The following is a 17,145-nucleotide window of genomic DNA, read 5'->3' as shown; positions in this document are numbered from 1 at the left end:
AGTAGCAATTTGAAAATTCACTTGTCTTTCCTCAACTTTTTTGTTTTTTAAACTACTTTTCTATAAGCATTATTTTACACAGTGTTTTAAAGTTGGGGCAAAACCAAAGAACTTTTCAGTTGACCATTGGTATTATAAAAATAAAACATGGGAAGTAATAAATTTATCTCCAAATCCAGCGAATAATATGAATACAGCATGATGGGGATGAGGGTGGGGAATTCTAAACAGTGTAGACTACAGATGTGTATTAATATTACTTAGAAGTTGCTGAAGATTGCAAAACAATATTTGAACAATATTTAGAAAGAACAATCAGAAAAAAAATATTATCTGACACTGAGAGCTTTTTTTTTAAGGTGTTAAAAACATCATCTTACCTGATGATCCTGGAGATAGGGCAGAGGGTCCTGGGGAAGGATTCATGGTGCTTGTAGGCTGTGGGGGTAGGTGACTGCCTGAGATATATCTACTTAGTAGATTATCTAAACTACTTGAACCAGCATCTTCCAACTGAAGAGAAAGGAAAAAAAGATAAATCTGCTTTGATTAAAACAGAAGAGAAGCTAACTTCATAAGTGCCACTGCTTATGCTCATACTTTACAAATAAACTAACGGATTATCCAATATTAATGTTGCTTCCTCAGGCTCCTAAGGACTCACTTAAGAATGAAGTTTATGTGAATAAAGTTGTAATTAACATTATTCAAAAAATAATTCTTGCTCCTCGGTACTCAATGATCCATTAAATCCCACGTGTTCTACCATGAAAATAGCTCTGACATACCCTGAGACATTTGCCTTTCTCCAACACTGCTAAAGGACCCTATTTATTAGTAGTTTTGTCTCCAGTGTCTCCCTCTGGTTCAACATCCATAGCCCTCACCTAAACAGAAATCTAATCCTGTTAGAACCCAGCTTTAAAGCTTTGAAAAATTCATATAGTCAACAGAAAGCCATTAACCTGACATTTAAGGACCCTCATCATCCGAACAAAAGAGGCAGGTAATAGGAGAGCTAAGCCCTTTTCTCATTTAGAGGCAATAGGATAAAACCAGAAGACATGGAGCTGTGACTTTGGAGTGTCCCCAACAAAAAGACCAGTTTCCTAATCTTTAAAACATGTCTACATCATAGTGAAAAAAAATATTTATGTGAAAAATTGCATACAGATACTATTTAATTAAGAAAATTAACTTAAATTTTGTACTAGTGTAACAGATAATCAAACTGTTCTTGCTTAAATAACTGCCAATCTTCCTGTTCACTGGTCTTCCTGTACTTATACACACACCCTTTACAATCTTCTCTCCCTCTAGAGCCAGGATTATCTTTTATGCAATTCTACTTCTGGTTCAAGGCAAAAAAATGAACACAAGCATTCACTTCTTCCTCTCTTCTCTCAAAAGCTATAAAACAGGAAAGGATGATATCAAAAAGAAATTTTGAAGAAAACTGCATATAAACCAAAGTAGAATTAGATTATCAAAGTAAAGTATCTCACAACATATCAAACACAAGAGGATCCTCCTAAAAAGTAAAACAGGCCAATTTCTCATCAGAGCACTTAAGAAAACCTCAAGGTGAGAGAAAATGAAGGGCTGAAGATGAGAGGAGGCCATGGGGCTAGCTGGAGGGACAAAGAAAGAATCTCAGTGCCCCATGGTCACGGCTGTTGGCCAAGGATTCACCTGTAAGCTTTAACAGAAGGGGAATACTTAGCTGTGACTGAAGTTAACTGGAGGTTTGTGAAGAGGGTAAGCTCCTAATGTGGGCCACAGATGGAAGAGGGGCTGCATCCTAATTAAAAACAAAGGACGTAGAGATTTAAGATGGTGGCACAGAGAGGTGTGGAAGCCAGTCAGTCCCCACGGAACAACTAATAAACAACCAGGAACAGCTAGTAAATAATCCGGAATAACTGTGGGAGGACAAACGTAACCATCCACTGATCATACACCAACCTGAACTGGGAGGAATGCCCGAGATCACAGCATAAAAACTGTGGATCCAAGCCAGGAAACCCCTCCCCCCACAGCCCAAGCCGCAAAGCCTTGTGGAGCCAGAGAGCAGCTCTCTCCAAGAGAGCGAATATAGCACAGCTGAGCTCCAACTGGGGTTTTAATTAACAAGTGTGGACTGCTCCGTACGAACCCCCAACAAGCAGACAGAGGCTTTGGGTGAAGACTGACCTTGGAGAGCTGGACTGGCCCTGAAAGGGGCTTTCTGTCCCTGTTTTGGCTCAAAGGAGAAAGGCTCGGCTATTTTCAGCTCCCAGCTCTCTGATCTGGACAAGGGTGGACATACCACAGGCAGAGAGAGACTATTGAAATGCTAATAACCTCTCCCTAGGGGGTCTATCTTCCCTAAGAGGAAAGGGGTGGGGCCCAGCTCTACTACCCGCCCTTTATTCAGAACCAGACCCCAGAGCCTGGGGGAAAACAGCCAGAAGCCACACCTCCTTACACCAGTCTAGAGTTACAGGCTTACAGGTGCCACCTGCTGGGCAGAAAAACACACGGACCTGAGGTTTCAGAGCATGTAACAATTTCTAAGACACACCCTCAGGGAAACCAGATACTGAATAGTTTCTTCCTTCTGGGGTCTGGAGCCCATTTTGGTCTGGGAAAACCTGACTGGAGTAACCAAGGAAACCATGCCTGGACAACAAAAAACTACAACCTACACTAAGAGAAACAAAGTTATGGCCCAAAGGAACAAAGTTACACTTCAACTGAGATACAGGAACTTAAACAACTAATACTAAGTCAATTCAAAAAGTTTAGGGAGGATATGGCAAAAGAGATGGACCATATAATGAAAACACTGGGAGTACATAAGGTAGAAATCGAAAGTTCAAGAAACCAACAGGCAGAATCCATGGAAATGAAAGGCACAATACGAGAGATGAAAGACACAATGGAAACATACAACAGTAGATCTCAAGAGGCAGAAGAAAACGCTCAGGAACTGGAGAACAAGGCACCTGAAAGCCTATGAAGAAAAGAACAGATAGAGAAAAGAATGGAAAAATACAAGCCACATCTCCGGGAACTTGAGGACAAAACAAAAATCCAGAATGTACATGTCACTCGTGTCCCTGAAGGAGAAGAGAAGGGAAAAGGGGCAGAAGCAATAATAAAGGCAATAATCAATGAAAATTTCCCATCTCTTATGAAAGACATAAAATTATGGATCCAAGAAGTGCAGCACACCCCAAACAGAATAAATCTGAATAGGCCCACGCCAAGACACTTAATAATCAGGTTATCGAACATCAAAGAGAAAGAGAAAATCCTGAAAGCAACAAGAGAAAAGCGATCCATCACATACAAAAGAAGCTTGATAAGACTATATGCGGATCTCTCAATAGAAACCATGGAGGCAAGAAGGAAGTGGGGTGATATATTTAAGATACTGAAAGAGAAAAACCACCAACCAATAATCTTATATCCAGCAAAACTGTCCTTCAAATATGAGGGAGAGCTTAAAATATTCTCAGACAAACAGAAAATGACAGATTTTGTGAACAAGACACCTGCTCTATAGGAACACTAAAGGAAGCACTGCAGACAGAAAGGAAAAGACAGTAGTAAGAGGAACACAATTTTGGGAGATAGTAGCACAGGAATGTAAGTACACTGAACAAAGATGACTGTGAGTATGGTTGAAAGAGGAAGGCTGTGACCATGTGGGACACCAGAACAAAAGACGAAGGATGAAGACTGGGACTGTGTAACTCAAGGAAACCTAGAGAGCTCAACAATTGTAATAAAAGGTACAAATATGTTTTTACATGAGGATAAACAAATGAATGTCAACATTGCAAGGTGTTAAAAATAGGGTGGGATTGGGGGGAAAATACAATCAATGCAAACTAGAGACTATAATTAATGGGAACATTGTATTATGCTTCCTTTAATATAACAAAGGCAATATACCAAAGCTAAAGGCATACAGCGGGGGGAGGGGGTGGATAGGGGAAGGATATGGGATTCCTGGCGTTGGTGGTGGTATCTAACATTTTATTCTACTTTAGGTTAATGCTATCTTTCATTTTGTTGCTTTCTAGCTGTCATGTTTTTTTGCTGTTGTTGTTTTATTTCTTTTATTTTTTTAATTTTGTCTCTCTGCCTTCTTTGACTCTTCCTCCTCTTTGGGGAAGAAATGGAGATGTTCTTATACAGATAGTGGCGATGGTGCTGAATACATAAATACATGACTGTACAGGGAACTAACGATTGTTTACTTAGGATGAAATGTATGGTATGTGAGCAAAACTGTCTTATAAGAAAGGGGTTGATGAAGAAACCTTGAGGGCACTATATCGAGTGAAATAAGACAGACACATAAAGGCAAATATTGCAGGGTCTCACTGATATGAATTAATTGTAACATGTAAACTCATAGACATGAAATATATGTTACCAGGATATAGAATCAGGCCAAAGAAGGGGGAGTGTTTGCTTATTATGAGCAGAATGTTCAACTAGGGTGAACTTAAACATTTGGAAATGGACAGGAGTGATGGTAGCATGTTGTGAGAATAACTAACAGTGCAGAAAGGTGTGTGAAGGAGGTGGGAAAGGGTAACCTCAGAGTCACATATGTCACCAGAAGGAAAGATGGAGGTTAAAAGATGGGAATGTAGAAAACAGTGAATCTTGTGACGGACAATGTCTGTGATTAGCTATACAAAGATTAGAAATCCCTCTCACGAACGAGAACAAATGTATGACACTGTAACTAGAAGTTAATAATAGAAAGGCATACAGGAAAAAAATACATACCTACTGCAGACTATATACTACAGTTAGTAGTATTTTAACATTCTTTCATCACCAATAACAAATGTTCTATACCAAAACTATGAATCAATAGTGGGGTGGTGGGGGTGGTGGTGGTGGTTAGTGGTATGCGAGGATTTGAGTCTCCTTTTTTTGTCTTTATTTCTCTTCTGGAGTAATAAAAATGTTCTAAAAATCGAAAAAAAAATTAATTGTGGTGATGGATGCACTGCTGTCTGGTGGTATCATAGGCAACTGATTGTACACTTTGGATCTTTGGATAGTTGTATGGTATATGAAAAATCTCAATAAAAAAAAATATATATATATATACAAAAAGGAAAAAAAACAAAGGGCAGGGAAAGTGGTTCAAAAACAAACTGAAAATCCCATTGTTTACTTCTACCCCTCTTCCTCATTCCTTTCATACTCTCCTCCTGCAATTTATATTTCTGGCATACAGACACCACTAGGACTAGAAAAGCAGGCGTATTAGGAAGAAGTGAACAGGGAATATATAAAAGAGTTTCCCTGTCTCCACTACAGCCCTCAACAGGTAAATGCTAGCTGAAGCACTCACCTCAAGGTTTCATTAGACATGGGCAGAGGTCAACATAAGTAAAGTCAAAGAATAACTGGTAAAAAAAAATCAATCATTTAGTCATTAAGCCAATGGTTCTGAGCATATTCCATGTGCCAAGCACTGTTCTTGGTAAGAGAACAATTAATCAACGTCTCTTAATACAGATGGCAAAGACGCTGGTTGTTCCTCCACATCCATTCTCTTGTCTGAACACACGGCTATTCAGCTAGACATTTTTCTCAGCCTCTTTTTCACTGTGTGTGGCCTTGTGATTAAGGTCTTCCCAGTGGAATGTCAGCCAAAGTGATGTGCAGAATTTTCAAATCACCTGCTTAAAAGGAACTCCCTTGCCATGGACTTCCACATTACTTCAGTGAGCTGGAAGTCAGAGATAACAACCATTCAGATTAGAAGAATACCTTAGGAGAAGGTCTGCAAACTTTTTCTCTCAAGAGCCAGAGAGTAATTAGTTAAGGCTTTCTGAACGACATACAGTCTCACCCACATATTTTTCTTTAAAAATTTTTAAAATCCTTTTTAAAAAATGTAAACAAATTTCTTAGCTTGAAAGTCATACAAAAAGAGGCCGCAAACTTGAAAGGTGAAATCACTGCCCTCCCCACTACGTGGGATCAGACACCCAGGGGAGTGAATCTCCCTGGCAACGTGGAATATGACTCCCGGGGAGGAATGTAGACCCGGCATCGTGGGACGGAGAACATCTTCTTGACCAAAAGGGGGATGTGAAAGGAAATGAAATAAGCTTCAGTGGCAGAGAGAATCCAAAAGGAGCCGAGAGGTCACTCTGGTGGGCACTCTTACGCACACTTTAGACAACCCTTCTTAGGTTCTAAAGAATTGGGGTAGCTGGTGGTGGATACCTGAAACTATCAAACTACAACCCAGAACCCATGAATCTCGAAGACAGTTGTATAAAAATGTAGCTTATGAGGGGTGACAAGGGGATTGGGAAAGCCATAAGGACCACACTCCACTTCGTCTAGTTTATGGATGGATGAGTAGAAAATAGGGGAAGGAAACAAAACAAAGGTACCCAGTGTTCTTTTTTACTTCAATTGCTCTTTTTCACTCTAATTATTATTCTTGTTATTCTTGTGTGTGTGCTAATGAAGGTGTCAGGGATTGATTTGGGTGATGAATGTACAACTATGTAATGGTACTGTGAACAATCGAAAGTACGATTTGTTTTGTATGACTGCGTGGTATATGAATATATCTCAATAAAATGAAGATTAAAAAAAAAAATAAGAGAAAAAAAAAAAAGACATAATGCTGAGCAAAATAAGCCAGGCACAAAAAGAGAGATATTGTATGTTACCACTAATGTGAATTCTGTGAAAAATGTACAATGTTTTATACTGTAGAATGTAGGGGACCTAGAGATACCAATTAGTGGAGGGGGGAATGATAATCTAATAAGAACAGATAAACTATGGAGGGTAATCTCAATGTTATGGGAATGCTCAGGAATGATTATGGTTTGTAAACTTTCTTGGATATAGTAAGTCATGTTGGAAGCAATAGAGTTATTTTAGGTTTTTTTTTTCTCTTATTCCTTTGTTTTCTTAGGGGTTGTTAATTTTCTTGGGGTATGGTAGGAACATGTTGGAAGCAATGTAGTTATTTTAGATTATTTGTTTTTCTTACTCCTCTGTTTGACATGGTTTATTAATTTTCGGTGGGTATGGTAGGAACATATTGGAAGCAAAGTAGTTATTTTAGGTTATTGTTTTCCTTAATCCATTGCTTTGTTTGAAATGTGGGGGTTTTTTGGTTGTTGTTTGCCTGATTGTTTTTAATTTTTTGATAAACAAAGTTAAAAAATTGAAAAAAAATCAGTAGAAATATGGGAGTAAAAACTAAATGACAAATAGGGTGGGATGGGGGATGGTTTGGGTATTCTCTTTTCACTTTTATTTTTATTCTTATTCTGATTCTTTCTGATGTAAGGAAAATGTTCAGAAATAGATTGTGGTGATGAACGCATAACTATATGATCATACTGTGAACAGTTGATTGTATACCATGGATGACTGTATGGTTTGTGAATATATTTCAATAAAACTGAATTAAAAAAAAAAAAAAAAAAAAAAAAAAGTGGCTGCAGGAAAGCCACCCTTAGCGGCCTTAGTTTTGCCGATAAGGGACGGCGAAGAAACAAATCTTAGTCCCTGAATGACTGCATGATAAGTGTTGTATAAATATTTTGTATGAATTAAAAGGAAAAAGACAATCCAACAGAAAAACGAGCAAAGGATCTCAGCAGATGACTCACATAAAAAGTAAAATAATCAACAACAAAAACCAACACACTAATAACAGACTTGTAAATGAAACAACAATATCCTAACAAATGGTAAAGATGGAACAAAAGAACTTATGCATTTACCATTTTCCAGGTCAAATACAACTTCTGTATCTTGACCAACCAGACCATATCTCATACCACACACACACACACACACACACACACACCTACCTCTCAGTCCTTTGGGAAGTTTTTCCTGAATAAGAGATTTGTCCCTACATTTTATGTGTATGAGGGTTAATCTTGTGTGTCAACATGACTAGGCCACAGTACCCGTTATTTGATCAAGCACTATTTTGCAGATGGGGTGAGGATGAACCTCATCCAATCAGTTGACTGCCTTAAGGGCAGTTGAAATTGCAGCAATATTCCAGCCTACAAATTTCAGACCCAAGACTGCTATATCAACCCTGTCTCAGTTTCCAGCCTACCAGCCTACTCTACAAATTTCAATCTTAGTAGTGTCATAATCACATGAGCCAAATCCTTAGAGTAAATCTCTACCCAGAGTGGTTCTAGAGGAAGAGAATCCTAAGATTGTCTTCTGAGTTGGTTCTGGGGATTTAAGAATTAGTTCTCTTAACTGAGTAGCTTAAAGGCACTATTGATCCTATTTCCAGTGGTCAAGAAGATGAAGCTGGGGACACAGAACCCTTACATTTTGCTGAGACTTCTTTGCCAGTAGAAGCAGCCCTTCTATCCCTGTCTAAGGAGGTTAACCTTGCTTTGCCAAAGGAACCCATAAAGACCTCTCCTAAAAAATCTACATATTGCACACTAGGGACTATAATTAATAGGAATACCATACTAGTATTACACAAATACTAGAGACAAATAATTAAGGGCTGACAAGAGCTACAAGATGTTCTGAGTCATGAGAATTGTTTAAAATGGAGAGTGATGAGGATTGTACAACTAAGTGATGACAATGTGAGATATGGATGGATTATTGTGGACAGAACATATGCTATGTGAACTTACTTTATAAGTCAAGCCTTCAATATTGAGGCTTGCTCGGATGAAACTTATGGCTATAAAGATGAGGCTAAGCCCACCTGTAATTATGCCTGAGTCACCTCCAGAGAACGTTTATGTTGCTCAAATGTGGACTTTCTCTCTCTAAGCCTGACTCCACGAATAAATTCATCCTTCCCTCCAATGTGGGACAGGACCCCCAAGATGAATGATCCTTCCAGTGACGTGCTACATGGATTCTGGGAATAAGCCTGACCCTGGCCTCAAGGGACTAAGAATGCCTTTTTGACCAAAAAGGGGAAAAGAAAGGCAACAAAATAAGGTTTTAGTGGCTAAGAGAATTCAAATAGAGTCAAGACGCTGTCCTGGAGGTTCTCCTATGCAAGCTTCACCTAGATATGCCAAATGACCACAGTATGATAAGCCCAAGTCAACAGTAGTCCCGGAAACCTTAAAGAATCCCTAGATCCCTATCTCAGACTCCATAAAAGTTTCACTCACTAAGTTTATTCATCAGAAACTTAAATCCTTCAGAGTGCTCCTATGCCAGCTAAGTCCCAAAACCCAGAGGCAATAGCCTCTTCAAGAACATCAACTAGACGTGTCCCCTTTGCTCATAAAGTTGACCCCCCTTTCAGCATGGACAGGTTGGGACAGTTGCTACCTGGACATCCATGATGATCGGGAAAGTGATTGAACTAGAGGAAGGGGTAGCAACAGACAAGACAGAATTTAACAGAGGATTATGAATGCTGATTCTTTATATAATCTTCTTTTTCTTAGTTGCTATGGTATTGGAATAGTTAGAAGAACAGAATTGAAATGGTGAAACTGTAACCCACAGTATCCTTTGAACTTTGCTCTATAGCTACTTGTTGAATTGTAATTTGAAAGCTATATCTTTTGTATATGTTATATTTCACAATAAGGAAATACTGAAACTATGGTACTATAACTCATAATAACTTTGGAAATTTCCTATGTATCTTCTTGTTAAATCATACTTTGAAAGACATTACCTTTCTGTATATATGTTATATTTCATAATAAGGAAATAACTGAAACTGTGGGATTGTGACTTATGATAGTCTTTGAAATTTGTTCTCTAACTACTTGTTAAATTGCACTTTTAAAGTTATCACTTTATGTATATTTATTATATTCTATAATAAAAAAGACTGAAAAAAAAAAATCTCCCCTAGAGGAGTGTCTTGCAAGACACTGTTGATTCTCCTCAGTACCTCCCCCAAACCACAGCTCTATTCTTCTAAACTTAAACTAGACTAAACCCAGAACCCCATGCATTAAGGGTAGGTCAGGTCCCCTTGAGGAAGGACCCTGCTATACTGCCAAAAATTTACTATCAATCTTTCTTTCAGCCTTCTCCAAAGGGACCTACAGGCTTTTACAAGGCTGACTGTACACTGGGGGAAAGGAAATAACCAAACTTTTGGGGGACTACTGGACACTGGCACTGAACTAACAGTAATTCCTGGAGATCCAAAACATCTACCATTCAAAGTAGGGACTTATGGAGGTCAAGTGATTAATGGAGGTTTAGCATGGGTCCATCTCACAGTGGGTCAGAGGGCTCCTGAGGCTATCTTGTGGTTATTTTCTCAGTTCCAGAATGCATAATTGGAACAGACATATTCAGAACTGACAGAATCCCTATATTGTTTCCATGACCTGTAGAGTGAGGGCTATCATATTAGGAAAGGCAAGTGGAAGCCAACTGCCCATACCTAGGAAAACAGTAAACCAAACAATATCATATTCCTAGAAGGACTCACTGATTAGTGCCACCATCAAGGACTTGAAGGATACACAGGTGAATCCCACTACATCCTCATTCAATGCACCTATATGTCCTATGCAGAAAACATGTATCTTGGAAAATGATAGTGGAATATTATAAAATTAACTAGGTGGTAAGTTCAATTGTAGCCGTTGTTCCAGATGCAGTTTCATTGCTCAAGCAAATTAACACATGCCCTGCTACCTGGTATGCAGCTATTGGGCTGGCAAATGCTTTTTGCTTGATACCTGTTAGTAAAGATCATCAGAAGCAAATTGCTTTCAGCTGGCAAGGCCAAAATACATCTTACACTGTCTTACCTCAGAGGTATATTAATTCTCCAGCCCTATGTCATAATTTAGTCAATTGCCTTTCCCTTCCAAAGGACATCACAATGGTCCATTACATTAATGACACTATGCTGACTGGACCTAACAAACAACAAGTAGCAACTACTCTAGACTTGCAGTAAGACATTTGCATGTCAGAGTGGAAATAATCTGACAAAAATTCAGGGGCTTTCTATCTCAGTGAAATTGCTAGGAATCCAGTGATGTAGGAATGTCAAGATACCCCTTCTAAGGTGAAGGATAAATTGTTTTCTGGTCCCTTCTACAACCAAAAGAGAAATACAACAGTCAGTGGGCCTCTTTGGATCTTGGAGGCAATACATTCAGGTGTGCTACTCAGAGAAGGCTATGTAACAGGTCCAGGCTGCTGTGCAAGCAGCTCTGCTGCTTGGTCCATATGATCCAGCAGATCCAATGATGCTTGAACTGTCAGTGGCAGACAGAGATGCTGTCTGGAACCTTAGGTAGGCCCCCAAAGGTGTATCACAGCAAAGACCATTAGGATTTTGGAGAAGAGCCCTGCCCTTCTCTGCATATAGCTACACTCCTTTTGCAAAACCGGTTTTTGCTTGCTACTGGGCCTTAGTGGATACTGAATGTTTAACCATGGGCCATCAACTTACCCTGTGACCTAAGCTGCCCATCATTAATTAGGTATTATCTGACCTACCAAGCCATAAAGTTGTGCATGAACAGCACTCCATCATCAAACAGACGTGATATATCTGAGATTAAGCTACACCAGGTCCTATAGGCACAAGTAAGTTACATGAGGAAGTGCACCAAATGCCGCTCCCTACATATATATCCAATCTATTGCTTCTGTTTTCTAAAGAACACTGACCCATACAATGTGTGTAGTCCTACTTAACAATCTTAACTATCTTGTCTATTCAGCAGCTTGGATTAATGCTAAAATGCTACGTGTTCTCCATGTCAATTCTTAATCTAGGCTTATTAGGAAAAGAGCAGTTAAAAATAATCCACTAATGTGCATAACCTAAGTAATTTGGCTTTAAAACTATATAATTTACACTTTACCAAGATTTCTCTTGCAAATTATGCTTTTCTTTGGGTAACATTACTCTCAGAACAATCAACTTTACAGTATTACAGGTAGCTGATTACAATAAGGCATATATTCCAGGATTAAACAGTTTTTAGAAATAATCCATAACCTTTATATTGACATGTGAGGGTTAGATTTAAATACACACATAACAGTCTTTTCCTAAGACTTCATAATACCCAGTTCAGTATCATAGTACCATGAAGGCCATGCATATCTTGATAATTGAACAATTACTAGGTATATGCCAAATATGGGTAATTGTTTTCAAAGAATAACTGTTTTCATTACAATACTGAATCTATTACACATAATGTAATCTGAACAGAACCTAATATTCCTTTATCTATTCAAAGATAATTCAGGCTCATCAGGCAGCTCCTTCAGGGCCAACATTATAAACATTCTGGGTTTGTGCATCACTATGCTGGTGAAGGACAGTAAAGCCCACAGTATCCCACCCAACCCCAACCAATTCAGGTTTAGGGAAGTCTACTTAAATCGACTTCTACTATATACATGATGGCTGCAATAATAAGATGTATCAACAGATATTCAAATTGTCTTTGTATTTCTTATCTTTTGCTTTGTGTAATAATAATGCTACCTCATTGCCTCCCTGTGTAGCACCCCCCCCCCGTTTCTTTTTATTAAACCATGGAACCTACATAAAGACAAAGAAAAAGGAAAGTAGCTTTTCAAGAGGCGATAGGTTTGCTTCCCTTTCAATTTTTAGTTCATATGGTTACTATTTCTGGTCTTACTGTGTTGTGGCAACCACATCAAAATGCTTTTAAAAGTAGGTGAGTCAAATTTGACGTGCCAAACATTTGGCCTGGTGAGAATAACTGATGAATTTGCTGGTGTGCATGTGTGTGGATGTGTAGATACACATTTCTATCCTAAATGGCCAATTTTCAGGCTATCATTCAGATTGTTTAGGAAACAGTTGGTGAGGAAGGTATAGAGAGAGCAGGATCCCTGCACTCCCCCAGCCCCTAAACTCCTTGACTGTCACTTGTAATTATATATAATTTTGTATTTCTTGCTCCATTTCCTCATGCTGTCTTCCTTAGTCTAAATTCCACGTGGGAAGGGTAAAGTGCTGAACATCCTTGTATAGTTTCCTCAACTGTCCCAGCCATATTGTACATAGATATGTCATGTTATTATATATAAATATATATTGGGGAGTGAATCTCCCTGGCAACGTGGAATATGACTCCCGGGGAGGAATGTAGACCCGGCATCATGGGACGGAGAACATCTTCTTGACCAAAAGGGGGATGTGAAAGGAAATGAAATAAGCTTCAGTGGCAGAGAGATTCCAAAAGCCGAGGTCACTCTGGTGGGCACTCTTACGCACACTTTAGACAACCCTTTTTAGGTTCTAAAGAATTGGGGTAGCTGGTGGTGGATACCTGAAACTATCAAACTACAACCCAGAACCCATGAATCTCAAAGACAGTTATATAAAAATGTAGCTTATGAGGGGTGACAATGGGATTGGGAAAGCCATAAGGACCAAACTCCACTTTGTCTAGTTTATGGATGGATGTGTAGAAAAGTAGGGGAAGGAAACAAACAGACAAAGGTACCCAGTGTTCTTTTTTACTTCAATTGCTCTTTTTCACTCTAATTATTATTCTTGTTATTTTGTGTGTGTGCTAATGAAGGTGTCAGGGATTGATTTAGGTGATGAATGTACAACTATGTAATGGTACTGTAAACAATCGAAAGTACGATTTGTTTTGTATGACTGCGTGGTATGTGAATATATCTCAATAAAATGATGATTAAAAAAAAATAAAGATGAAAGAAACAGTGAAAAAAAAATATATATATATATTAAAAAAAAAAAAAGTAGGTGAGAGACAGTAACAAGCATTAGTGAGGATATGGAGAAATTGGAACCCTAATACTTAACTGGTGGGAATGTAAAATCATGCAGCCACTGTGGAAAACAGTTTTGCAAGTTCTTCAATAAGTTAAACATAGTCACCGTATGACCCAGCAATTTCATTCCTAGTGAAATGATATGTTCACCCAAAAACTTGTATACAATGTTCATAGTAGCATTATTCATAATAGCTAAAAATGGGAAAACCCTAATATTTAAAGGCTAAATGGATGAACAAAATGTAATATGCCCAGACAATGGAATATTATTCGGCGATAAAAAGCAATGAAGTAGTGATACATGCTGCAACCTCAATCAAGCTGGAAACATTTTGCTAAGTAAAAGAAGCCAGCCATATATTGTATCATTACATTCAAGAAATGTCCAGAACAGACAATCCACAGAGAAAAAGCAAATTAGGGGTTGCCAGGGATTAGGGGCTGGGAGAAATGGAGAGTAACTGCTAATACCGAGGGTTTCTTTTGGGGTGATGAAAATATTCTGGAATTAGATAATGGCAATGGTTATACAACCTTGTGAATTTACTAAAACCACTTGATTATACATTTTAAAAGGGTAAATTTTACGGTATGCTAATTTACTTCAATATTTAAAAGTAGGTAATACTTTAATAAGTCAGTAGATAAAAATAAGGTTAGACAGCAAGTCTGAAAGTACACGGAAGAGAAGGCTCAAAGGAGAAGGTACAAGTTCTGCTCCTCCCACTCCTCTTTAAAAAATTAAAGATGGGAGGAGACACATTTTGGTGTTTTTTTTGCCTTGATCCTAAAACTCTTTTGGGCAGACTAAGAGGGAGGTATAAAATGGGCTAATTCCTTAAGAAGCCCATCCTTTCAAAGATGAAGAACATCTACAATTCCTCCAATTGATCTTTGTGAGAAAGAACTGAACCAAAGACAGAGTAGCCCCAGCAAAGTAGATGAGTTTGACATTAGCATCCTTTCTTCTCCCTTTTGAAGTTTCTTAAGAACTGGAATAAAGTCTTACTTATCTTCTTATCCTCAATGTCCAAAGAGCTTAGCATACAGTAGGTGCTTAATAACCTTGAATGATCACTGTTCTTCTTTTAATTCTTATTGCCTAAAGCCTCCCAATACTGTACCTATCCTGGCCTGCAATCCCAAACTATCTCCCTGCTGTGACTATAGATAGTGGAATGGGAACTGGACTTGAAGTCAAGAGTCTGGGCTTTGAGTTCCAGTTTTTCTATTTACTAAATGACTTTGGGAAAGTCATAACCTCTCTTAGTCCCAACCATAAAATAGGGATGATAACATATATGAGGTTATTTCAAGCATTAAACTGATAAACTGAAAGTACTTTGTAAATCATAAACTTGTAAGAACTTGAAAATGTTATTTACAGATATATTCAGAGGTTTTTCATTCTATCAGTCCAGACTGTTAAATATCAACAAAACTATCATTAACTTAGACAGAAAAAGAATAAGATTAAGGGAATTCACAAGGAGTTAGTGAAGTACAAATAATTTTGTAGTTACAGAAACATCCTTTCAAATAAACTCTCACATAAACCCATGAAAAACATATGAATATTAAAGTGCAGCCACAGAGTCAAGGGTCCTAGTATCCCAGCAGTTACCCTGTTCCTTGTTCCTACTGTGACTCCTCACACCTAGTTACCAACACATGAGGAGATGACAGTATAACCCTCTCAGGTTATAAATACATTTAAAATAAAATGTGTACTAATTCAAATCAATTGGTGATATTTCAGAAGGCACTGGGAGGTTATTTTTCATCAGGGAAATGTCACAGGAGACCTCAGACGGCCTTCATGTTCCATCTATCTACTCTTCCTTACCCCCACTTCCCCTCTAAGTTGACCACCACCCGAAGTGCTTGATATCTGAACCTCTTTCCATCCCAGTCCAAGCTGTGCACAAGGAATTGACTATCTTTTTTGGACATGACAGAAGAATGACAAAGATTTGACCACATTTTGGTCCTGGGGATTCTTCTCTGGCTCCAGCTCACACTAGGAGAGCATCATATTGACAGAAAGTTTGCCTGTTAGCAGGTGACAGAAAGAGAGGAACTGGCCTTTTAATAAATGTGACATTCATCCATTGTTGCACTTCTCTTTAGACAGTCTCTTAATTTGCTAGTAAGTTTCTTAAAACTTTTAAAATATTGAGGAATGCTGTTTTTAGCTCAAGTAACTTTTAAAAATGGAAAAACTTGTACTCTACTCTTTAAACTTCAAAAAATGTTGGACCTGAATTTAAAAAATAGAACAAACAGAACAAAAAAATCAAATTCCCTAATTCACGTGAAGTTTCAAATACCTCATTCAATTTAAACACAAACCTGTATGGGTGGAATATCTGGCAGTGATGGAAGGTTTTCTGGATTGGTACTGAAGGGATAAGCTCTATTGCTGTAACAGATGGGCTGGTGGGACCTCTGTTCGCATTTGCCATAGTAGCTGTGGTAGGGCTGGTTGGGTTGATTGTGTTATTGTGCACTGATACAACAGGAAAGGGTCCAGCATGCCCTGGGTTTGAGTGCTGTTAGGAAAGAAGATGTTACCATTACTTGATCTGCCAGGATAGACTAATATGAACTAAACCTTTAAAATTTTTCAGTTTATGAAAGATACACAAGTATCTAATCTACAGAACAGTGGATCTTTTTGAACTTATTCAGAAAGAGAAAATAAATAGTTCAAACGTAGCTTTTCATTTTTCTATTATTTTTGTGTAGGATCAAGGGAAAAACAGATTTGCCCAAAACTTCTCAACCTGTTAGTCTAGTGACCTTAATCGTATTCCAGAACAAAGACATATGTAACACATAATCTGGAATACCCCCAAGTTTTCAAACAGCAGGCCAAGAAAATCCTGTTCCACATTCCTCTTTGATCTTATCTTTTTAAAAAATAAAATAATTAATTGTGTAACGCAGTTTAATATAGTATAAAGAATACTGAATGTACACAAAGGAAATATGGCATCAATTTCTGACTCTAATACTGGACAAGTCACATAATCTTGGTAATTTAGAAATGCAGAGAGCAGTAAAGCTGATTTTGAGGTCATTATGACAATTTAAGATAATATAGATGAAGATCTTTGGAAAATAAATCACTATACACATATAAATAAATCATTGAAATATTTAAAAATTGAAAATGCTAACATTTAGTGATTTCTGTAGGATCAGGCCTAAAGCCTAAGGACAACGTTTTGAGATGGTGGGTTGGCCTGATTCTCTAGCTTCTATATTCTTCCAAATGGGGTACCTGCCCCACTGGCAACACTTGAAGGCTTTCAGCATACCCAGGGTATACTGGTACACAGTTTTAAAGAA

The 17,145-nt window shown here is 38.1% G+C and overlaps 1 protein-coding gene across 2 annotated transcripts in view; it reads right to left on the bottom strand.

Moving 5' to 3' along the window:
* Positions 1-16,185, bottom strand: part of LOC119526841 (E3 ubiquitin-protein ligase TRIM33-like) — a 42,141-nt gene extending 25,956 nt beyond the window's left edge. For both annotated transcript variants that reach the window (XM_037826312.1, XM_037826313.1), the window contains exons 1-2: positions 16,144-16,185; positions 381-513 (exon numbers count right to left, since the gene is read on the bottom strand). In XM_037826312.1, coding sequence (XP_037682240.1) covers positions 381-426 — 46 coding nt within the window. In that variant the 5' untranslated portion in view covers positions 427-513; positions 16,144-16,185. The remainder of the gene's footprint in view (positions 1-380; positions 514-16,143) is intronic.
* Positions 16,186-17,145: the final 960 nt, after the last annotated feature.

Source organism: Choloepus didactylus, chromosome 2, assembly GCF_015220235.1.
Source record: "Choloepus didactylus isolate mChoDid1 chromosome 2, mChoDid1.pri, whole genome shotgun sequence".
NCBI classification, from domain to species: domain Eukaryota; kingdom Metazoa; phylum Chordata; class Mammalia; order Pilosa; family Megalonychidae; genus Choloepus; species Choloepus didactylus.
This window is presented reverse-complemented; position numbering and strand designations above follow the sequence as displayed.